General features: G+C 45.2%; 1 protein-coding gene across 1 annotated transcript in view; it reads left to right on the top strand.

Annotated features, from left to right (window-relative positions):
• The first annotated feature begins 14339 nt into the window (after window positions 1–14339).
• Window positions 14340–24066, top strand: part of LOC146036907 (kinase D-interacting substrate of 220 kDa B-like) — a 46051-nt gene continuing 36324 nt past the window's right edge. Inside the window, 3 exon segments of the mRNA XM_083160751.1 lie at window positions 14340–14348; window positions 14682–14921; window positions 17701–18432. Of these exon segments, the coding sequence (XP_083016877.1) occupies window positions 14340–14348; window positions 14682–14921; window positions 17701–18432 (981 nt within the window).

Here is a 24066-nt window from a genome sequence, read left to right as displayed (position 1 = left end):
TCTTGCTTAGTATTCACCCTGGTTGTTGCAGTACGTATTCTGGTGTCCCCATTTCTTTCACCATTGCATTTGCAGGGTAACACATGTTTGGAGATATGCAACCTCTTGTTCTGGCTGTTTTTTTATTTTTGTGTCTATTTTATTTGTTTATTTGATTTATGACATTAAAGTGTCAAATAAGCTGTGATGCTGAACAGCAAATAAATTTATTTTACCAATTAAAACAAAATTGTTGTATGTGTAATTTCTTGTGTGAAACAAATACTACATTTATGTGTACTTACTGACCAGGGTATTTTTGAACATTTGTTGAAGTGTGGTAGAAGTTTCCCATGTGTAACCCTCTCCATGGCCATTCCCATGTTCCTATCCAACTTTTCCCTGCTAATTAGTTTGTGTCAGCACATGTGCAGAGCAACTTAATATGTGAGAAAGCAGTTTGTGTGCAGGTGAGGTAGCTCCTACAGTAGTAGGTAAAAGCAGGTCCAGAACAATGCTTTCCTCATGGAGTGGGTGAGGCAGACAAACAAGGGTCAAAAGGTACATTTGTGTAGGAATGCATATGTGTCCTCCCTAAAAAAAGATGTGTGAATCGGCCAAACATGAGAAAATTGCTTGTGAACAAACATGTATAACTTTTTAAATATATATGATTTTACAGTGTCATAAGCAGATGTAGGAATCCTTTGTTAGAGAGATGTGAGTGCAATAATGTGATTGGTGGCATCTTACATCCAAAGTGTAGTAAAATCCAATTCATAGCAGATCAGATAGTGGTACAGTTCTGTATTTTGGGTACTATACAAAGATTGTGTGCAAAATAGTGGGCATGGGCTTAAAACATTGCTGAAACATCCTTTGTAGGTGTTAGATGTGGTTTATGTTATTGTATCATAAATACAAAACCTATGTTTGTATTAGAGTGAACACGTTGACACATGTCGACTTGTGTAGATTGAGTGTGCTACTGTGTAAAGTCTATGAAAGCACGTAGTGAATGTGTATAACTGTTTAGCAAATACCTACCTTAGCATATATAAGCAGGTCTTAAAAAGATTCTTACCTTAAATTTAACAAACCTTTAAATGTAGAGAAGTATAGAAAGATAAGCTTCCAATGTGTTTGAGTGCTGTGTGTGGCTTGCAGGTAGTGAAATCATGGTTTGGACTTAATAGACTGCAGCATTGCTTATTACATTCAGGTGTATGTGTTTGAGTAGTAATCAGCGTTAATTAGCAAACCCAGGCGCACGCAGGCATGCAGTATCTGTAGGGGTGGTCTGAGCTGGCGGTTGGCGGGCGCCTGTTTTGTGTCCGAAATGAACGGTGCTTTAGGCAATCGTGCGGTAGTAGCACTGTTCATTTTTGGTGCACACCCCCGTGTACGCCCATATTTACGCCCATTTTCCCTCATTATTTCGGCCGCTGCCCTCATCGCGCCCCTATGCCGCCCCCAATGCCCGTACACTCGCGTACAGGTTTTTTCGCACGTAGAGACCCCGTCCGTAAGCGTTGTGGAGTGTTCGCGGCTGCGCATTGGAGATGGTACGCATGCGCAGATCATGAAAAACCCCGGAACATACGCGTACAGCCCGGCCGCACCAACCAGAATAAGGCCCTCTGTGAGGAGACCTGCAAAACATGCACTGTTGGTAGCTCTCGAGGATTAGGGTTGGCAACCCCAGAGTTATGTGGTGCACCCATCCCACTTAGTGCCTACACCCATCCCATTCGGGCATCAGAACATTCCCACCTTGTTCCAACATCCTTCTCACTCCATACATCCATCTCAATTAGTATACACATTTAGCTCACAAACATTTTTGGTTGATTGCTAAAACTATAATACCCCATCTACAGTCTATGCATCTACACTTAGTTCCATTATACGCTTCCATGCTTCCCCAAATCCTACTGCTGTGTTCTCCCATCTCTGCTAGTCTGTACTAATTTATCCATACCTCCCAACATGACCCTCTCCTGGAGGGACACTCTGCTCTGCTCCTGGACTTCCCTCTTCATTTAGGATTGCCATCACCTGTGGTGAAGCACCTTTCTTATTAGTTAACCAGTTCAAAAACAGTTGATGGTAATCATGAATTAAGTACAATGTCCTGGAGCAGAGCATTGTGTCCCTCCTGGCATGGGTCATGTTGGGAGGTATGATTTATCTGCACCATCTGTCTTTCCCCATCTGGGCATTGTCCATACCACCATTTTCTTCTCTCTGCACTGCTCAGTGTTTCCCTCTTCAACATCACTCTGCCTCCTCCCATACATGCCACACTGTCTACTCTCCCATCTTCACCAGTTTTCTACCAACCATGCCAGTGTTTTCAACCAATCTGCATCTTTACCCCTCATCCACAGCACTCTGTCTCCCTTCGGCATAATCTCCCCGTATCCTCACCATTCTTATCCCATTAATTTAGCTGACATTGCCGGCAAGGTAAGTATTGAGGTCACTGTTAGGGCTATGGCCCTGGGGTGGTGGTGGGGTGTTAGTCCTAGCCAACCCCCAAGGATTAGGCCTAGCTGCCACCCTCTGTGCTACTGTCTTTCCCCCATCTGCACCATTCTCTTTGCCCTATCTGTTGCACTCTCTCCCCCCACTGCATCACTCTGTCTTACTTCCACCCATCTGCACCAGTTTTCCATCCATCTGTGTTGCTTTGTCCTCCCACCAGTGTTGCTGAGTCTTCCCCCTATCCACACTGCTCTGTCTTCTCCCTCCAATCAACACCACTATTACCTCATCTGAGCAGCTGGTACTTGTGTACTATCACGGCTCCCATCGCATGACATTGCATGCCATAGGTAGTGGCATGCGATGGCATGCGATGTGATTTTTCCGTGTTTTTTATGAAAATGTAACAAAAATCGCATGCCATCGCATGCCATGCGATGCCATGTGATGCGATGTCATGCGATTTTGATCACAAATGCATCCAAATGCATTTAAATTAGTAGCAAACATGTTAAATGCACCCCAAATATAATTTTTCACACTGTACCACCCCCACTATCAACGCCAACCCGAAGCGTGACGAGCGCAGCGGTACGCGTCCTACGACCTTTTCATACCCCCACTATCCACGTCGGCGTGGAGTTGAGAATAGAAAGTGTGGCGAGCACCGCGAGGGGACGCGGATACCTGTGAAGCCCGCGAGGGGACCTCGTGGGGCTCGCTGCGCTCGCCACACTTTCTATTCTCAACTCCACGCCGACGTGGATAGTGGGGGTATGAAAAGGTTGTAGGGCGCGTACCTAGTTGGCTCGCTGCGCTCGCCACGCTTCGGGTTGGCGTTGATAGTGGGGGTGGTACAGTAACAAATGCCCTTTGGGGTGCATTTAACATGATTTTAACACGTCAATGATTTCTGTGAAAAATGGTATCTCATCGCATCGCATGCGATGCGATTTTTTCATATACAATGCACATCGTGGGAGCCGTGATTCTACACAAGTACCGAGCAGCTTTGTCTTCCCCTTCGACCTTTGCATAGACTGCATGTGTGTATTCCAATGAGCACACAAATCTGTGAATTAGCAGCTCCAGCAATCTCACTCTGGGCCTTATTCTGGCCGATGCGTAATTTTCCGAATTCTTTCGGATGGCGTTTTTTAGCCGTCTGCGCATGCATGGGCAATGCTATGCGCATGTGCCACACAAGGTCTCCGTACTCGTTCTCACTAATACCGTACAGAAATGTGCACCGCATTCACTCTGGAAATAGGGGCGTAATATGGGCGGCATTCGGAAGTACACAGGGGCGTAGTTTCAAAGTGGGCTAAACTGGGCGTAAACATGGGCGTACACGAAGGAGTGCACTTATTCTGCATTCGGACAGCACACCGACTGCACACAAACAAAAAGGCAGTAAATATGCGGTCTTCATAAGCAAATATTGCTTTGAAGAAACCACTCGGTCATGCGCTAGGCATTCGGAATGCCCAATCAGTACGGGCGCACCTGAACCAGGTGTTAAGTTTCCCTTAAGTGTGTGTTAGTAGTAATTAGCACATTGTAGAATATTGCATTTGACGTGCAATTATGATAAAATATGCATACATAAAACCTAGATAAAGGGGTGACAATGAATATATAGCACTTCACATGATGTAAGGGTTAATGTCTGTAATGAATGTGGTAGTAATGTGTTTAAGTATGTATTAGGATTTAATTGATTCCAATTCCAAACAAACACTTTTTAATGAGGTTGCCTAATTGCATAAGTGGGTCATGTGACCGATTTCGGAGTTCAGATAATAGTGGTGAGTTTTGTCCACCGCACACGCAAGGTTTGGATGTCGTCCGTAAACACACCCTGTTCTTCTAGTGGGAGTCCGTCCGTATGCGGAGGTCCGGTGGGCGTTTCTTCGGATGATGTCCGCACAGCGTGGCATGTGGACCACTCCGAAAGAATTCGGAAATTTATGCACCAACCAGAATAACCTCCTCTGTGAGAGTGCAAATTCTGCACTTACCCACAGGTTGTGATGGCGTACCATATCTGTATTGTGCAAGGAACACGTCCATTAAGGTGCCAGCCTCAATGATCACAATTTAATTGCTTTTTGGAGTTTGAGTAAAAGAGTTACAACAGGTTTCTGAAATGTCAGATCATGTGTAAGAAGCCTTAATGGGACATGTGAAACCATACGTTTTTTTGTCTATGGAATTTCATAGCTTAAATCTATTTTTTTTTTAACTCAGAAATGTAAAATGTCACTGTAAGAATAAATATTGGATTTTTTTTAAATGTTTAATGAAAATGTTTGTATAACATCACTGTTTTGTGCAAAATGCAAAAAATATTTTTATTTACCAAACAGAATTGTTTATACTTTTAACTTAGCTCAAACTACTTTGTTGCCTTAAAAAAAAAACCATGAAAAGCCATCATAAAGTCCAGGTTTTTATGCTTTTGTCTTCCAATTTTACTGGGATTGGGATTCAGTAGGGATTATAATTAAATATGGGAATGTATTGGGGCAACGCATAGGGAAAAGGGGACCTTAAGTGGGTGACACACAGGTTCCAGTGACTGTAGTGGGGGGCAGCAATAAAGTGTGCAGAAGACTGTAGGGTGCAGGAAATAAACATGTAATTAGACTTAAAAAAAAAAAAAATCACAGTTCCCTGTTCTATGCTATTTCTTTACTGCCACAGATATAAACCTGGAATACATATTAAAAGATTATTATGAAATTCAACAAAGACATACATGGGGAATTACACTGCATAAATTGTATATTAATTATCAAATATGGACATGTCTATAAAACATATGACCCGTGTCATAATCCGTCTGGCTATCATGACAATATACAAGATAAAAACATTTTAATTTCAAAACTAGAACCATTAACAAAGGATAGAGATCTCTTATATTTGCTTTTATTTTATTTTTCTTCATAACAGATGCAAATAAAACAGCACAGAACAACCCATCCCAATAATAACCATTGTACAAACAGTATAACCATGGCAAAACATGTCTAGTATATTGCTTTTAGGAGCAGCTGCAGCAATAAAATACAGTGATTTTAAAGCATTGTTAATTGAATGATAGTGTGTACATACTGTATATATATTTTAGACCGTCTGGGTGGTTTGGGGCATGGTGGGGGCAACTGGGCAATGCTACACTTAGGGAGTATGTATATACACATATATATGTCAGACGGTGCCCTCACAAGTAGAGATAACCTGCCAGATCGGACAATTAAGACCAGATGCACTAAGCTTAAAAAGTGATAAAATGAAGAGTGACAAACAACTAGCCAATCAGCTCCTGTCTGACAGTCTGTGACATGCCAGGTAGGCATGTCAAAGTCCATTTTAGCACTTTTGAGGCCCCCATACAGGACCCAATTCTCCTGTGAGCCACCCGGCAGCTCCCTGGGAGGCTCACATATGAGTTGGCACTTGATGTGCCATTTTTTACATGTGATAAATCACTTGCGATTTATTACATGTAAAACCGGGGAGCTGCAGTGGGCAGTGAGGAGCAGTGGGGCAGGGGTCGGGCAGCGGGTGCTGAGCGGAGCACTAGCTGGCCGGGCGGTGATCATATCATCAGCGGGATGCCGGAATGGGCAGTATTAGATTTTTCAAATAACCTGTCAAATGAGCACTCTCATCCAATCAGCTGACTCCCTTCCGGGCTGCCGCTGATTGGCTGAGAGAACTCTCAGCCAATCATAGAACGGCAAGTCATTTGACAGGTTATTTGAAAAATGTAATACCCGCCACTGCCCATCCCGCTGATGATTTGATCACCATTCGGCCCGCTAGCGCAGCGGTCAGCACTCGCCACCCACTAGTGCAGTGCACATGACCCGCTGCCTGCCCCACTGCTCCCTGGTCAGGCTGCAGGGTAGGCATATGCATACAAGGAGGTCAGACGTGATCTTGTGTGCTGAACGTCCAACCTCCTGATCCAGTCCGAGGCGCATCGGATCAGATATCACATACATGCGATTTCACCCGATTATCGGTCCAAAGTGCCACAATAGTTCATCTGGCCCTAAATATGTAGGTGTATGACCAGCCTATATATGAGGAAGTCACTTGGAATATGAGATTTATGAAACTGATGTCTTATAATTATTGTAAAATTAACTTAATATAAACAGAAACATTTTAAAAGGAGGAGTTTTAAAGAATGGATATTCCCAATACATGTGTGTACACTTTTAACAAGGGATACATGCAGATGACCGGCGTTTTGGATGCTGGCATTCCCAATACCAATGCCAGCATTGCGAAGGAGGGAGTCCTGACAGGGGTCAGGTAAATATATTTACCTTCCCTTTGCTCCACCCAACCCTAACGCTACTTTCCAGCAGCTTCCCTGACCCAGGAAGCCTGTTCAGGGCCTTCCACTGGTTGGATTTGGGTAAATCTTTAATGAACTGTAATAAGTGACAGAAATAATCATAATTCAATGACCTAAAATTACTGGCAGAAAAGGAGGTGGAAAGACCCAGAAGCCTTGGAATAGCAATATTGATAAAAAAAAAGGAAAACTTTAAACCGATGGAAAAGTGTTTATAAGATGAACATAAAAAATAGCTTGGGATCAAAGCTACTGACAACACCCCCAAAATGAAAATGGCTACTAAATATTTTTAATATGGTGACAGTTGCATCCAACGTATTGATAACTTTATTAGTACAAAATGTAAATCCCAGGCAATGTTGGGTACTTCAGCTTGTATGTTTATAAGAAAAAAGACTGAGATTAATATCCCATTGTGGGCCTAGGCAAAAGAAAATGTGCTCTAGGTATCTGCCTGTGGTTCCTAAAATATGATCAAGATCTATACTACAGCCATTAAGGGCGGGATGCAGCAAGTATTGCAAACAACTTGCGATTCATCCGGCCACTCTCGTATGTATGAAGACTTTAGCAGTGGATGGCTCTTGCAGTAAGAGCCATTTGGTGATAGACATTCAGAGTTTAGGTCTCGGAGTCCTATCTGGATGCATTGTGTGAAGCGTGTACTGCAGGGGATGCTGGGAGGGAGCCGCAATAGAAGACCATAGGCTTCTTTGGGCAACGCTGATCTGAAGATGGGGTTGACCGCCACATCCAAGCCCAGGAAAGTATTGCATTCCAGGCTTGGTGCATATGTGAACCATGGCCAAACGTGCAAAAACTGCATTTTTGGATGTGTGCCCGCATTTTAACCATTGCTGCATCTTGTCCTAAAGCTGAAGACCTATCTTTTTATTAGAGAAAAATTAATTGAGTGCACTGTGATGATCTAACCATAAATTATTTATTTTGGTTTAAATCCCTATATATAAAGGATAAAGATAACATATACAGGATAAAAATAATATTAATAACAAAAAGAATAAATAACCACAACACAAATCACAAAAAAATCGCGGGCATCGCGGGCATCACATGCACTAAAAAATCGGGAACAATGTTAAATGGTAAAGAGTACCGTTGATTATGTGAAGGACCAAACACCATGCATATATATTCAGGTACTCGGTTTTTTTGTACATACAACAGGAATGAGGACGATGGGGAAAAAGGGGGAGCTTCTTTGTAGGGGTACTTGAAACTGGTGCAGATGACCGCTCAGTCAGAGGCATAACTCTGGGAGGCAATGGAGTCATCTGCCGCCGGGCTCCTGCTCCCAAGTGGGTACCTCTTCTCCCCGCAAGTTTGCTTCAGTTAATTGAAATCCATTGATGTTACTTCCTTGGCTGACTCCCCCTCCTAGCAGGCTAATATACATCACACACTCTTTATTTTAAACCATATCTATAACACACATGCATACATATAGTTATATAAAGCGGTGTGTGTGTGTGGGGGGGGGGGGGGGTGCACAATATTTATCTTGCCTGCAGGCAACTGGGATGAACTCACGCCACTGCGCTCAGTAGTGTGGGATATGAAGACCTGTCTCTTTATTAGAGCTTATCCAAATTATGCCGTTAGCAATGATACCGTTATAGATGGTAATCTGTGCAGCTGTGCAGTACACCACAGTGCTGTCCGGTGGCACATACTCCTGATTCAGATACAATACCGATACAGCAGTGACCCTTTTTAGTGCTGGAACTGCGGGACAATGCAACTGTTGCAGCCACCCAAAAGTGAACAGAGACACTGCGTTCCCAGACACTGATGCCATTGCAGTTTCCACACTTCTGCTACGGGCTCTGAATCAGGAAAGGAAATGTGCTGTGCCTTGGCAATTCATCTCTTTGCAAATTAAGCCCTGTATGTTGGTTTTCTGCCATTCAAAGGCTGCCACCTAGTGGGAAAAGGCTCAAATATCATTTAAAAAAAATGACTAACTTGGTATCTCTATTTAATGCTTATTTTTAGAGTATGATTAGTTTTAACCACTTTAAGCAATTTTTTGAATTTCAGGGCATGCCATAAATAATTTAATGTAAGAAAAAAATGCTATATTCAATATTTATAATTAGTGTAAAGTGAAGCTAAACTTAACAGTGAAAATATTCTACACTCATAGTTGACAATTTAAAATAATTTCCAGTAACATTTTGCTACAGAGAAGGTCAAGATAAGCATATTATGTGCTGTCTAATGTGTAGCTGGACCATCATAGACTACCATGCCATAGCTGCCTACCCTCCTGCATTCTGCAGGAGACTCCCTGAAATAACAGCAATCTCCCTCTCTCCCTCATTAGTCTAGCAATCTCCCTCATTTCACCAAGCCCATATTATTCAGCTATTATATTTTTTTGGGAAAAAATAAATGAGAGATAGATACATTCATATAGAATCATCAGCACCATTTCCCAGCATTGGTGATAAAACACAATGATCCTTATGGCTACATGGTGTCGTGTGGCCATTTATAGGGAACCACGTGTAAAAAACAATAGATGAACAATCCCTGACATATATCAGTGACTTTTCTTTAGCAAGTATAGTAGCTCTTACTAACTGATCTGGGGCTCATCTACATTTGTATAACAGGGCCAGATTCTCTAAGCTTCAAAAGTGATAAAATCCAGAGTGATAAACAGCCAGCCAATCAGCTCCGACCTGCCATGTCACAGACTGTGTTTGAAAAATGTCAGACAGGAGCTAATTGGCTGGCTGTTTATCACTCTCTATTGTATCACTTTTGAAGCTTAGAGAATCTGGCCCTAAGTCATTTAAAAAGATTCCTCTCAGAAATAACAGTACACACCCACGCTTCTAGGTACCATGTTCACAATCTCTTTTCACACTCTCTCCATATATGGAACCAAACACGCCTTCTAGGTGGAGCATGACACATCCTTTCATTGGGGCGCTGTGCAAAATTCTACTACCAACTTCAATCTCTCTGAAACTAGTTTTCAAAAGTAGGCAAGTACTGTATGTACCATAGACATCATGCCATGTTCAGCAAAACTATTTATAAAGGTGTGTGAGCGAAAGTGACTGCCTACACAACTCACAGCTGTGTCCACAGCGGCCATGTTTAGATGGACGTAGTTCAGCTGCCAAGCACAGGTGCAACTTTTAATGGTGCATGCAATTGTGTGCAAATAGTGTCAAAAATTGCACGCAGTGAAATTGGGCATTCTGTGCAAATTCAGAAAGGCACTAGTTCACCATGGAAATGCTGAATGTAGCATGTGCATATTGGGGATTTTTCTGGTTGAGTCACAAGGCTGCGAATTCGCAGCCTTGTGAGTCCACCAAACCCCTCCCGGCGAATGAACGCCCCCCGCACCCCCCCCTCGTAGTGCGGGTTCGCCAGCACAGGCTGCGAATGGATGTTTTGCATAAACATCCATTCGCATGCCTAGGGTAACCTCCCACATCTTCGATGGTTGGCGACCACCGAAAGATGTGGTGCGTGCACACATATAAAAGTGACTTCTAAGTCACTTACATATGCGTACACGCTGGCATGACTATGGGTGGCAGCTGACATCTGGTGATGTCAGCTGCCAGCCCCCTCCTCACCGCCTCATTACTATGAGAATGCCCAGCATTCTCATGGTAATGCCCATGGAATGCTGGGCATTCCCATATGGTAATGGAGCAGCCTGGCGCCCCCCCCCCCTCTCCGCTCCCTGCATGCCGACATGGGTGCGTGCACCCAGCGAAACGAAAGTTTGCCGTGGGTGCACGCACCCTACATCTGCAAATGCGCAGAGACATGCCTGCGAATGCACAGAGGACCAAATGGATGTGAATAACCCCCATTATCGCACACTCAACTCTACTAATGCTGCTTTCAGACCGCAAAACTGGCTTTGACCCTGTATTTGGAAACGTTTCCAAAAACGGGTCTGCCAGGTAAAACACCTTTCACACCGTATCTCTTAAACGGTATATTACCGTTTAATTGCGGTTTTTTGACACTGGCAGACCCGTTTTTGGAAACTTTCCAAAAACAAGGTCAAAGCCAGTCTTCAGCGCGCGCCGCCCACGCCCCCCCTCCCCCGGGGGTTAACACCCCCAAATCCCCCCCACCCCAGGGCTAACAAACCCCCCCCCCCTGTGCAGCCGGTACCTCCGTTGCGTGATCCGGCACTGCAGTTGGTCGGGGAAGCACTTATGAAAAAAAGCGTCTTTCAGAAAATGGCTGCCCCATAGGAAAACCAGTTTTAAAAAACTGTCTTTCGTATGGGGGCAGCCATTTTCCGAAAGTCACTTTTCTTATAAGAAAAGTGACTTTCGGAAAATGGCTGCCCCCATACGAAAGACAGTTTTTTAAAACAGGTTTTCCTATGGAGCAGCCATTTTCTGAAAGACGCTTTTTTTTCATAAGTGCTTCCCCGACCATACTTCACTGCCGGGATCCACAACGAAGGTACCGGCTGCACGGCGGGTGTCGACACACGTGCCGCGTGGGGGGTGTCGACACATGCGCGGGGGGGGGGGGGGGGAGCGACACGCGCGGGGGGGGGGGCGGCTCCAGTGCTGCAAATATTTAATGAGTGCTCATTAAATATTCGCTGCTCTGAATTTAGGACCCAGCTCATTGGCTGGGTCCTAAATACCGTTTTAGACCCGATTTTGATGCAAAAATACCGGGTCTGAAACGGGTAGGACCCTCCATTTTAACCGTTTTACAAAATCGGCTTTTGTAAAACGGTTAAGGGGTCCTGCACCTTTCAGACCGCACAGATTACCGTTTTAAAACGGTAAAAAAACGGCAATATACCGTTTACAAAGTGCGGTCTGAAAGGGGCATAACAGACACAAGAGCTGACGCAGCAATGCCCACCTCAGGCCCTTGATGCACAGACTGCACAGCCTTTTGAGACGAAGCCTTCGTGTTTCCATTTTTAAGTAAGAATTTTGTTTGTGGTCAAAGTTGCCACCAACATCAATAATATCTGAACAGAGTAATACATAGTAACATAGTAGTTGAGGTTGCAAAAAGACTTACATCCAGTGGATCCAGTGGAAGATCTCTGATACGGCTATAGAACTTCCTGCTCCGCCTCATTGCCGAGGTAAAACCAGATGGCCAGTCCGGCCCTGGTGGTAAGGGCTTAAAATTGACCAATACTGCTCTGCTGTTTTCAGTTCCCCATCTCTACAGAAAGCTGTTCATACATTAATAAATACTGTTGTACTCAAATTAAAGGTTGCATAGTTAAATAATAATTACAGTGCATAAAGGGTCCAGGGAAGCTATTGTCAGAGTTAAATAAAATGCATGAGCTCTTTTCTTAATACAGGTCACAAAAGTCAATTGTTAGTAATTTGATGTGATTTGTTTGTATGCAAAAGTGATGTCATTATCGCATTCTTATAATGGTCTCAAGTTATATGGACATCAGTAATGACTAAAAGCCCCCATACACTAGTGCAAGGTATCCCATGTGAACTTCACATGCAATACACCCAAGTTCTCTCCTCTGGACCATAGCCTTTCCAGTCTACTAAAAACTGAAGCCTGCCCCGCACTTGATGGGCATCCAGAATTTTTCGAATCTCAAATTCTACTCCTCTCTCTGTTCTCACTTGTACAGATTTTGGTGGAGCTCTTCTGAAACGATACGTGGAAGGTATTAGATATTTTGAGTGAGGAGGGAAGTTTGAGCCGAACTGCAGCTGGATTAATGACTTCTACAATGACTCCGACATCGCTTTGGTCTCGGGTAGAGAAAATGGGTAGATACGACCATGGGGCGGAATCTTCCACGGCACTAAGTCTATAGGACAGTCCCATTCCTGATGGGGTGGTAACAGATCCGTGGCCTTCTTGTTGAACACATCTGTAAAGGAACGATAAGATTCGGGTATCCCTTCTAGTCCGTCAGATGCAGAGACACATAAAGGAATTACTTTAGAAAGACAAGACTTTAAACAAGAGGAGCTCCAGGAAAGAATCTGCATGGATGACCAGTCGATGTGTGGACTATGCATTTGTAACCACGGGAAACCTAAGACCACCGGGTAGGAGGCTTGGGGTAGGACCAGGAATTCCAATTCCTCGTGATGTAGCACTCCTACTTCAGGAGCTCCTGAAGAAGCTGGGTGTTGGACCCAGAGAAACGCGTTGAGCCCATTTTACAATCCCCCATCACAGATTGGACTATATTCTAAAACGCATCCATACAAGTCAGGCGAAATCTACACTCCAACGGACTCTCCAGTGCAATTGCACCACCCCATCCGGACATACAACTCCGAGGCAGCGACTGGAATTCACATCTATCCTCCAGGTTTACCATCTCTCCCACCAGAGAAACCAATACAACAACTGGACTCTGTTTTTGGGACTGTGATTGGCCACCTGGTCACCTGCTCCAATGGGACTAACATCTAAGATGTCTGTGTGGTAATATACTAATATATGCCTGTTAAGAATATTGTGATGCATATTGAATGTCCAAATGTTTTATTGTAACCCCCTATTTTACTGATAACTATATCAAGTTACCAATAATACAGCTCTTTAGAGAAATTCTTTTAATAAAATTATTGTACAGGATACCGTTCTGAATATTTATATATTCTTTCAGCCAGCGCTGGTACATCTCTTTTTTTCTATTCTTCTAATTGGGACCTGACAAGTCCCAGTACCAGCTGCAGATAGTAGCGCACTGATCAATACACTTTCTTCTTGAGCTCGATCTCCCCTGGTCTTCTCGACCTGCCTTTCTTGGTAGCGAAGATACACCTTGTTACAAAACTCTTCTAAATTCTCCTGAAGATCCCGGGTTGCTAGATCGTCTTTAATACGCTCTGAAAGGCCGCTCCAGAATGCGGAGAGCAGGACCTCATCGTTCCATTTCACCTCAGAGGCCAGGGTCTGGAACTGCACTACATATTGCGCTAAGGATCGATTTCCCTGGCGGATACAAAGGATATCCATGGCGGATGAGGCGGAACGACCGGGTTCATCGAATATTCTTCTGAACTGGTCTAGAAATCCAGGATAATCAGACAAAAGGGGATCGTTTCTCTCCCACAGAGGTGAGACCCAGTCCAGAGCGGTGCCAGAAAGTAGGGAGACGATGTAAGCCACTCAAGTCCTGTCTGAGGGGAAATGACCTGGTTGAAGGGCAAAATGGACATCGCATTGGTTCAAGAAGCCACGGCACAATTTCGGAGTGCCATCAAATTTGCTCAGTGGAGGCAGATGAAGCTGACCGGGAGATGCAGTGATGCTGGAAGGTGGCTGGACCAGCTCCGGAGTGGGTTGAGGAGGAAGTGGTGCTTTAGACAAGGCTGCTTGTAGAAGATCCTGCCGCTGGGAGATATCTTGCAGGCCTTGAGCAAGTTGTCGCTGTGTATTCTCTAACCCTTCTAAACGGGAAGCGATCCGCTGGAGCAACTCAGCCCCAAAGTCAGAACCCGAGGTGGAATCCATGCGGCTGGTGCAAACTGTCACAGATAACGGAGGTTGAGGACCCACCTCAGGCGTCTGCTTGGGAGAGGGCTGCACAGGCGGCACCTGGAACTTAGTGGGCTGAATGTAGGACCTTCGCATAAATCTTCGGATGTGAGCGAACTCCGTAGTGAGGGCGCGGAGACTAACTGCCCAGCAGTCTTCGCCAGTGACCCCCGCAAGGGGATTTGGACTTTGCAGCGACTGGACAGCAGGTCGCGGCCCCTCGCCAGGAGGACTCACGTATCCGAGAGACAGTGAGACTGAACTGGCCGGCTGTTTCAGAATAACGTAAGGAAATGGGCCAACTTGGTTAAAACAGGATAAAACAGAACTTAAACAGGACCGACTTGGTTTTCAGGATAAAGCAGAACTTAAACAGGACCGACTTGGTTTTCAGGATAACGGAGAATTTAAACAGGACCGACTTGGCTTTCAGGATATCGCAGAACTTAAACAGGACCGACTTGGTTTTCAGGATAAAGCAGAACTTAAACAGGACCGACTTGGTTTTCAGGATAACGCAGAACTTAAACAGGACCGACTTGGTTTTCAGGACAAGGCAAAGCAAGAATCCAGGGATTGAGCTGGGACGCAGCAACGTAATACCAGATCAGGACACTGGAGGCTGCTGCAGAGCAGTGCTCTGACCAGCTACACTGTTGCACCAGCACTGAGGCTTACAGCCTGCTGGATTTTATAGCCCTGCCCAGCATAGTGACCCAGCCCCTATTCCCCAGAAGGGATAAAGCATCCCCAGGCTGCCAGTCCCGGGAGCCGGCGCCCAAGTTGCCGCCGGGTCCGCTGTGGAACCAGGACCCCCCAGAGGTGGCTTCCCCCACGGAACCCTTCAGCCAGGCACCTGAGAGGCGCAGAGACCGCAGCACCCGGCGGGGTGAGTATCGGTTCCCGTGGCCGGCGCTGCGGGACGTGACAGCTGATTTATCACGGATAAATGACACAAGATAGCAAATTAGTATTTATATGGGGATTACGGGTTTTGATCAAATGATTTGTTCACATTGGTGGAGGGAGTTGTATAATGGATAAAGTTTATGAATTAGAAATATTGATTCCATTACTGGAGGGTTTGTCCTGTTGCATACAATACTGAGTGGGAGATACAGTAAGCCTGGATGTTACAGCAGTTATGCCTGCAGGTCTATGAGAAAAATGATGGTGTCACCAGAACTATGCAGGAGAACAAGTAACCGGAATTTCTAGTTTTGTGTAAAACATGTACACTTTGCTTCTGGATTAAGACCATGGGCGTGATGTATTAATATACATCGCCGCCCGGCCACATCGATGCCAGCGCATATGTACTAACATATGCGACTGGCATCGCGGTGCGGTGACGGAGGCCCCCCGCGATACCTGGATTGTGGTTTGCAGGGGGTCTCCGTCACCTCCTGGGCTCTGCGGCGGTCCCCGGCATCTCCTCCTCCCCCCCCTGCAGCCGGAAGGATATCCCCAGCTGCAACATGCTGCTGGTGGAGGAGGAGCAACCCGGAGGACAGGGGAGGGGGGGTGCGGACGCTGGTCAGCGATTTAAGCCCATAGTCTTCTATAGGGTATCCCCACCCAAAGGTGGCGATATAAATACAAGAAAAAGAGAAGACTGTCATGTGCTGTGGCGCACTCAGGATATCAGAAGAAAAACAATCATAAAATGTTACTTTTAATCATTTTCATTTAAAGAACTGCAACATATAAAAACATTTACCATAGGAGGTACATAGAAAGTAGGAAACTTTAAAAAAGTGGATATTATCCTCTTATGGTGAACCCCAATGTCAGTTCCCCTGTATGAAATTGGTCGGGGCGTCCTACAGTGTGTATCCGCTTTACTGCACTAAATAAAATAAATTGGTATCACTATTATTGTCAGTGTCTTATTCAGATAGTCCTCTAGCAGTTGGACACTTCATACCCTCTCTATAAGAAAATTCTGTTTAGGGTAAGTGCTCAAATGAGGCAGTGGGGATGTCAGCGAGTGGTGGTATATATTTATCACACACTATCTTAGCCAGTATCTGTTGCCGTATATTGTTCTTTAAACTGCGTATCAATGTCAGCCTCTGTGAAGACATCGCATTCAGGTGTGGATGCGCGACTCTTACTTAAACCATCCTGTCAGTATACACCCTCGTCCCCCGTTCAAGTTTTAAGGGGTGCTGGTGTACACAGGGGAATAGTGATGTTCCAATTTACACCTTGTTATAGTGAGTGTCCGTATCTGCTAGTGGCAAGAGATCACGGTCAGAGGTTAGCTGCGCGTCTCTTACTCTGCCAGCGCTGCCGGTATTGGACAAATCGCTGCTCGTCAGTGTCAGCAGCCGCCGGCGTCTGAAGGGGAATCATGGTCAATGGAGGTGACGCTACGATTCTTACACCCTTTAAGACCCGTGTTGCGTGTTGCTGCACATTGATGCCACAGGGCTGAATAACGTTTGTATCTGCACTTCCGTGCTCCGTTCGCCCCGCTGTGTTGAGTACGTGGTCAGGGTCTGACCCCACAACTCTAGCTCAGTGCTAGGTATATATTTAAACCGTCCTGTCAGTATACACCCTCGTCCCCCGTTAAAGTTTTAAGGGTGCTGGTATACAGGGCCGGCGCTACCCACTCAGCAGCTCCTGCAAAGCAGGGAGGTGCCATGCTGAAAAGGCGCTGTCTCCCTCCCTGCTCTGCTAAAGCTGCCTCAGTCCTCACTGCCACTGCCTCCTGCACGCCGCCCGCAGCGCCTGTCTGACAGCGGGGGTGGCAGTATGGAGAGGCTGAGCAGCTCCCTGCACAACACACACACTGTCCTCCTCCTGCGACCTGCCCCCTCTTCCTCACGGATACTTGCACTGCGCTGTCTGCCAATGAGGGGTGTAATGGCATCCTCAGTGTCCTGCCTACGCAGATAGAAGAGGAGGGACTGCACAAGAGTTAAACAGCAAAATAACAGTGAGTCTTTTATTATACATGTTTATAACAAATTTTTTAATAATTGTAGATTTTTTATATTAATTTAGACACTTTTTTAAATGATGGGCTGGGTTATGTGCCTAAAGATGGCCATACACGCTGCAATAGCAGCATCCGATGCGATATGCGCTCCTGCAGGCATTGCATCGCATAGACCAAAAAGTATGTGCTGCACATACTTTTTGTACCGCTTTCGGATCGCATCGCACACACGCAAGATCCCATTGCGCACTACCCATTGACGCCTCTGCTATACACGCTACCAAAGATCCACAAAGATCCGCAGCAGCCGCCGGGTCGCCCCATCATATCGGCGAGAGGATCATTGTACTATGGCATATCACAATATCTTGATTCCTACCTGCAGCCAGTAGTGCAAGCACAAAGCACCTTCTTGAAGGACACCACGGACCTGATTATAAGACTGAACCAATTGACCAACCTACCTGAAGCCACGATCCTGTGTACTATAGACGTGGTTAGTCTATACACGAATATCCCCCATCATGAGGGTCTCGAGGCTACCAAGGAGTTGATCAGCAACAATCCAGCATTTGTTGGTCTGGAGGTGAATTTCTACATGCACCTGTTAGAGCTCACGCTCACCAGAAATGATTTCTACTTCGATGGTGCCCATTACCTGCAGCGTCGGGGCTGCACAATGGGATCTTGCGTAGCCCCGACGTATGCCAATGCCTACATATTTGCCATGGAGAAGAAACTCATCTTATCACATCCAGCAGCAGTAGCCCATACTGCCCTCTACGTTCGTTACATCGACGATATCTTGCTTATCTGGACTGGTCCTGTGTCATCATTGGAAGAGGTACTGCTGCATGCCAACACAGCTGACCCACACATAAAATTCACTTCAACCCACAGCGCATCAACCATAAGCTACCTGGATGTCCAAATAACTATCGACAGTTGTAATCTGTCAACATCTGTGTTCCATAAAGCTACAGACAGGAACACCCTTCTTGAAGCAACGAGCTATCACCCTCCGGCTGCCAAGCGCGGCCTGCCGTTCTCCCAAATGCTACGCATAAGAAGAATATGCAGCGTACCAGCAGTAGCAGCAGACCAAATGGATGAGATGGTAAATAAATTTGAAAATCGAGGCTACAACCGGGAGATGTTGTTACAAGCAAAAGCCAAAGCCCTAGCCATCCCCAGAGAAGATACCTTATGCAGCAAGGCTACATCCAAATCATCTAAAAAAAATTACCGTTTATCAATACATATACGACGGCTAGCTCTGTATTGGTCAAATCGGTTAAACAAATATGGCCATTGGTCAGCCAGGATCCTGAATTGCCGGCACTTAAAAATGTATCTATAATGCCCTGCTACAAAAGAGGGACCAGCTTACGTAATAAATTGGTGAAAGCTGACGTGACGGGTCTGGGCAGCACAACCAAAACAGCCCACTTTCTCTCACGCAAGCCTGGGAACTATTGCTGCACAGGCTGTGTTACATGCGGTTACTTAGAACGGGGTGACTCATTTACGCACCCACATACATGGCACAGATACAAGATTAGGCACATCTTCACATGCATGAGCCGGTACGTCGTTTACATTATAAGATGCCCATGTGGACTGGTTTACGTGGGCAAAACCAGCAGAACTTTCAAAGAGCGTATGGGGTTGCATCGCTCGGCAACCAAGCAAGCCCTTGAGGGACAACCAGCCGAACAACCTGTGGCGCGGCACTTCAGGGACAAATGTCATACGCTGCCCACACTAAAATACAAGATGATTGATCAGGTAGCTGCCAGCGTGCGTGGTGGCGATCGTGATAGGAAATTGCTTCAATTGGAGGCTAAATGGATTTTCAAATTGAACGTTATTGCACCAGCAGGCCTCAATGAATATTCCTCCCTTAATTGCTTTCTCTAATTACATGCACTTTCTCTATGTCCCTTCTCTATATCGCTACATGTTTATTTATTTTTTCTTTATCCTTTATCTCTTATTTCTGATACTTTCCAGCATTACTCATGTTAATATGTTCATGCACGCTTTGTGCGTATGACTCTGGATCCCTCTCTATGCTTTGTTTCTGTCTGTTGCCGACTTGGTTTCATGTCGTCAGCTTGGTCATGTCGACCATACATTGCTTCCATTTCTAGAATGCTCTGATCATGCTAATATGTCACATTCACTATTGTATGCTTGTCACTTGGTTACTGCAGGCTCCGGAGGGTTCCCATAGCAACGCGCCAAGCAGAGCAGCTGACTGCACAGAGGAGAACCCGATGACGTCAGTCGTATGCGCCAGCTCGGCTGCGAGCATGGGAGCACCGGAATCAGCATGGATGTCACCTCCTAAGTAAGTGTCTCTGTTTGTCAGTCTGTGTCTTTGATAAAGGCATTTGGTTGCCGAAACGTTAGATCACTACATTGTGGTTCTGTGTTTCATTTTGCATCTGGAAATCCGTTCGAGTGCCGCCCCCTCTGTGTCTCCTGACACTCATCTTTATACATTTACCTGGGAGGGCACCCCGGTTGTTGTTCAGGACATTTTATTCCGAGTGCCGGACCCAAACCCTGTATATAGAGATATATAGATATATATATATAGATGTAACCTTGCATTTTTTTGGATTTATGTCTCACTATGTTAAATGTATTCATGAATATCAATAGTAATTTTGTACCCCCTTTAACATGCCCACAGATGCCCCTAGCCAAGTAGATGAGGGTGTCCGTGGGGCCCTCCTACGACTCAGGGAGCACCTGCACCTAGTGATGGCCAACCTGCAGGACCTGACTGACCTGCTCCAATAATTTTATTTTGTTTATTTTTTAATTTTCATAGTATATTGTTGTTATAATAAATTGTTGTGGAAAGTTAGAATTTGTCTGTGTATTTTTTTTTCTTTTAACAGTATATGTGTAAATAGTTTACAATATTTGTCATTTGCAAAAGGTAAATACTGTATATAGATGTATGTTATTGTAGTGTGCACATCCTTGCAAGACACAAATGTACTATAATTGTAGAGCAAATAACATTATCCAAAAAAACAAAATACACACACACTGTGTTTATAACTGTTGGTAAGTGAGCTTTAGTATGTGTTAGTAATAATTAGCACATTGAAGAATATTTCATTTGACGTGCAATTATGATATAATATGCATACATAAAACCTAGATAAAGGGGTAATAATGAATAAATAGCACTTCACATGATGTAAGGGTTAATGTAAAGTGGTAGTAATGTGTTTAAGTATCTATTAGGATTTATTTATTCCAATTACTAACAAACACTTTTTAATGAGGTTGCCTAATTGCATAAGTGTGTCATGTGACCAAATCAGATAATAGTCGTGAGTTTTGCGTTAATACACCGCATCGGTGCGTACAGGCAGGTTCCCGTCCGTTCTGAAGCTGTAAGACCGTGCAGACGCTGTAAGACTGTGCAGAATATGTGTGTGTCCACCGCACACGCAAGGTTTGGATGTCGTCCGTAAACACGCCCTCTTCTTAAAGAGTGAGTCCGTCCGAATGCGGAGGACCGGTGGGCATTTCTTTGTACGATGTCCGCACAGCGTGGCGTGTGGTCCGCTCCGAAAGAATTTGGAAATTTACGCACCAACCAGATTAACCTCCAAAGTTGTGGGGAAAAAACAGAAAAAGTTTTTCTTTTTTTTAAATCCCCAGGTTTAAGAAGAAGTTTAAGATTTAACTTTTAATCTTTCGTTTAAATATTATTAGACAGACATTTCTTCTAGACAGTGACACACATACATATAAACAGAAATAACCATAAAACAGTATACGTTTGTGTCTCCATGCACTCGGGTGCACTACAGTGAGTCCTCTATAAATTGCAGAGGGATTGCACTTAACGTGCAGATAGTAGTCCCTTTTGTGTATAGTTCCCCTTTGGAAGTCACTCTGGGGATATGGTCAGGGAATGTGCTCCTGTGCTCCTACAAACAGGGCTGGCAACAGCATTCTTGGGGCCCTGTACAATTAAATTTCTGGGGCCCCCACCTAATCCCAAATCCACACAACCCTCTTCTGTACAAGCCTCATTTAACTTTTCGCTGCTCCAGATCCTGCTTTCAGGTGCGGACTTCTCTCGTTCTCAGTCCTGTTGGCCTGGCTCCTGCCTTCTGCTGGCCTGTCACTTTCACAAAAGAACGCTGAGCACTACAAGTAGGCACGGAACAGACGACCCGCGCATGTGCTATAAAGTACAGTAGCCAGAGACTGAGGCTACAGTGCCAGCGGCGGGTATGGCTGTGCACCTGCGGCCACAGGCCATGTGCACACACAGAGTAGATGACACCAAACGGCAGGGTGCACACACAGTAGACAGCAGTGGCACACAGTGTCAGTCAGACTCAGCCACACACAGATGGTGCACAGTAGAGGGCCTGGCCGCGAGGGTCACTGACAGGCCAGTGGCCGTGATGGGGCATGGAAGCTCTGGGGCCCTTGAGATTGCTGGGGCCCGTCACACTTGTCCCCCTTGACCCCCCCTGTCGCCTGCCCTGCCTACAAATATCTTTCAATCTTGAGAACAAGGCTTTAGTAAACACTGTATCCACAGGACCTACAATATGAGACTTTGTTGCAAATTTCCTTTAATACTTTATCCTCAAGGGAGAGGAAACTTAAGGGCCCCTTACACTTGTGAGATTTTGTCAGATTTGATCCAATTCAGGTGGATTGAGTCAATTTATCGGACAAAATCAGATGCGCCTGTCTGACAAAATCTTATGTGCCTGATGTGTAGGACACAATTCACAATCCCTTGCCATTGGGTATAACCAAGAGATTGTGGGCTAGATGTATCAAGCTTCAAAAGTGACAAAACGGAGAGTGATAACCAGCCAGCCAATCAGCTCCTACCTGCCATGTCACAGGCTGGGTTTGAAAAATAACAGGTAGGAGCTGATTGGCTGGCTGTTTATCACTGTACACTTTATCACTTTTTGAAACTTGATACATCTGGCCCTGTAAGAGATTGATCCTCCTGCACATAGGATATATTTCGAGTCAATCAGGTTCAATTTGTTGATCAATAAGTTGAACAAGTGTAAGGGGGCCTTTAGTTTTAAGCAAGGATAAATGTATGCAGACAATTTGCTATGCAAAGAAAAACATATACAGACAATTTACACCATCCTAATATGGATGTCTTCGTCACAGTGTGGCGTTTTAAATTAGAGAGGCGAATAAGCTGTGCTTTTTCCAAGTGTACAGCACATGTGCTCTCAAAATTTTTGTCCTTTAATGTACTGGAGCAAAGCAGTTCAGCGAATTATCTACTGCAGCTCTTAACCTCTAGGAGTGTCAATATTAGGTAACCAATAATGCCTCTCTGACTCCAGTACCAGGAAGGGAAATTTGAGGCAGTCAAAGCAAGGGATAGAGAAGTAGATAGGAGATAGAGTGGTAGTAGTAGGTTTGAGTCAAAGCCTGAGAATCCCAAATTAGGCAATATTCGGTGTTCCCAAACCGACTTTATATACCTATAACAAAAGGGGAGGGGGGTCTGGTCAAAACAAGGAAGTCCCCTTTCCTGTTTAGCAGAAACCTCTGATCCGATCGTCAGCTGCCACTGGTTGCTTAGTGGGCTTTACGGGTATTGTGGGGGAACACCTTTCCTCATGGGATGTCAGGGAAAAGTATAGAAAGCTCTAACGGCCCTTTAGTGACAATCGGCTGCTGCCCAGCTTTATATACCATCTGGTCAGGGCGGAATTAATACATGTACTTTGGGAGAGGTCACCCTTCTCCTATTGTGTTTTTAACGCCTCTGGCCGGCTACCATCAGGTTAATTTTGGGCCTTGTGGGTATTGCGGGTGAGCGGGCTTGTGTGCACATAGAAGGGGGTTCCTATGGTTAGAGCGGGTAAGTAGGGGTACTGCTGTCCAGTTGTGTCCCTATGTCCCCCTGGTTAGATCTCCGACAGTGCAGGGTGGTATTTAGGGACAAGGTCTGGATGAGTGTTCCCTGGAGTGGTATAGTGACCAGGGGAGAGAGTGAGAGGTAGGGGGTTGGGGGTTTAAGTGCTGGGTGGTATCCACATGTAACTCAGTGTACAGAGGTGGGGGATGAGCGGTACCTAGAGAGTTAAACCAGCGAGATAGAGAAAATGGAAGTGGCAGTAAAGGAATGAGGTCCAAGGCTGGACGGAGATGAGGCTGAGCGGGGAAGGGGGCTGTGTACGGGAGAACAAATGAGAGGGGGCCTGTGCGTGCGCTCCGTGCACTTGCGGCACCCGATGAGGTTACTCAAGCTGCTAGCTGCTGCTGCAGGAGGCGCTCTGTAGTGGCATCACTCCACTATCACCACCAACGATCGTTTCACATGGATAGGCTTCTTCAGGGTGCATGTGTGTCAAAGCATGTTATAGATGGTGTTTGAAAAAAGATAGGTGGTAGCTGAGTTATCACTCTCCATTTTATCACTTTTCAATCCTTAGTGCATCTCGACCTGAGTGGGAGATAAGCCTGGCAGTTACAGCAGTTATGCCTGCAGGTCTAAGAGAAAAATGTTGCTGGCACCTGAACTATGCAGGAGAACAAGTAAACAATATTCTTAGTTTTTCATGTCACATCCCTTTTCACGTTATTTACAGCCGATTTCACGTTAAGATAACCATTTGGCCCATCTCAAATATAGTTAACCCATTGAGTACCAACATCTCTGGGAGAAATGTGCCCAATATCTGCCTAAAATGCCAGCATCGCTCACATTTGTTAT

The sequence above is a fragment of the Crinia signifera genome, chromosome 9 (genome assembly GCF_055691185.1).
Source record: "Crinia signifera chromosome 9, ASM5569118v1, whole genome shotgun sequence".
Taxonomy (NCBI): domain Eukaryota; kingdom Metazoa; phylum Chordata; class Amphibia; order Anura; family Myobatrachidae; genus Crinia; species Crinia signifera.
The sequence above is the reverse complement of the archived record's forward strand: the minus strand, read 5'-3'. Positions and strand labels throughout refer to the sequence as shown.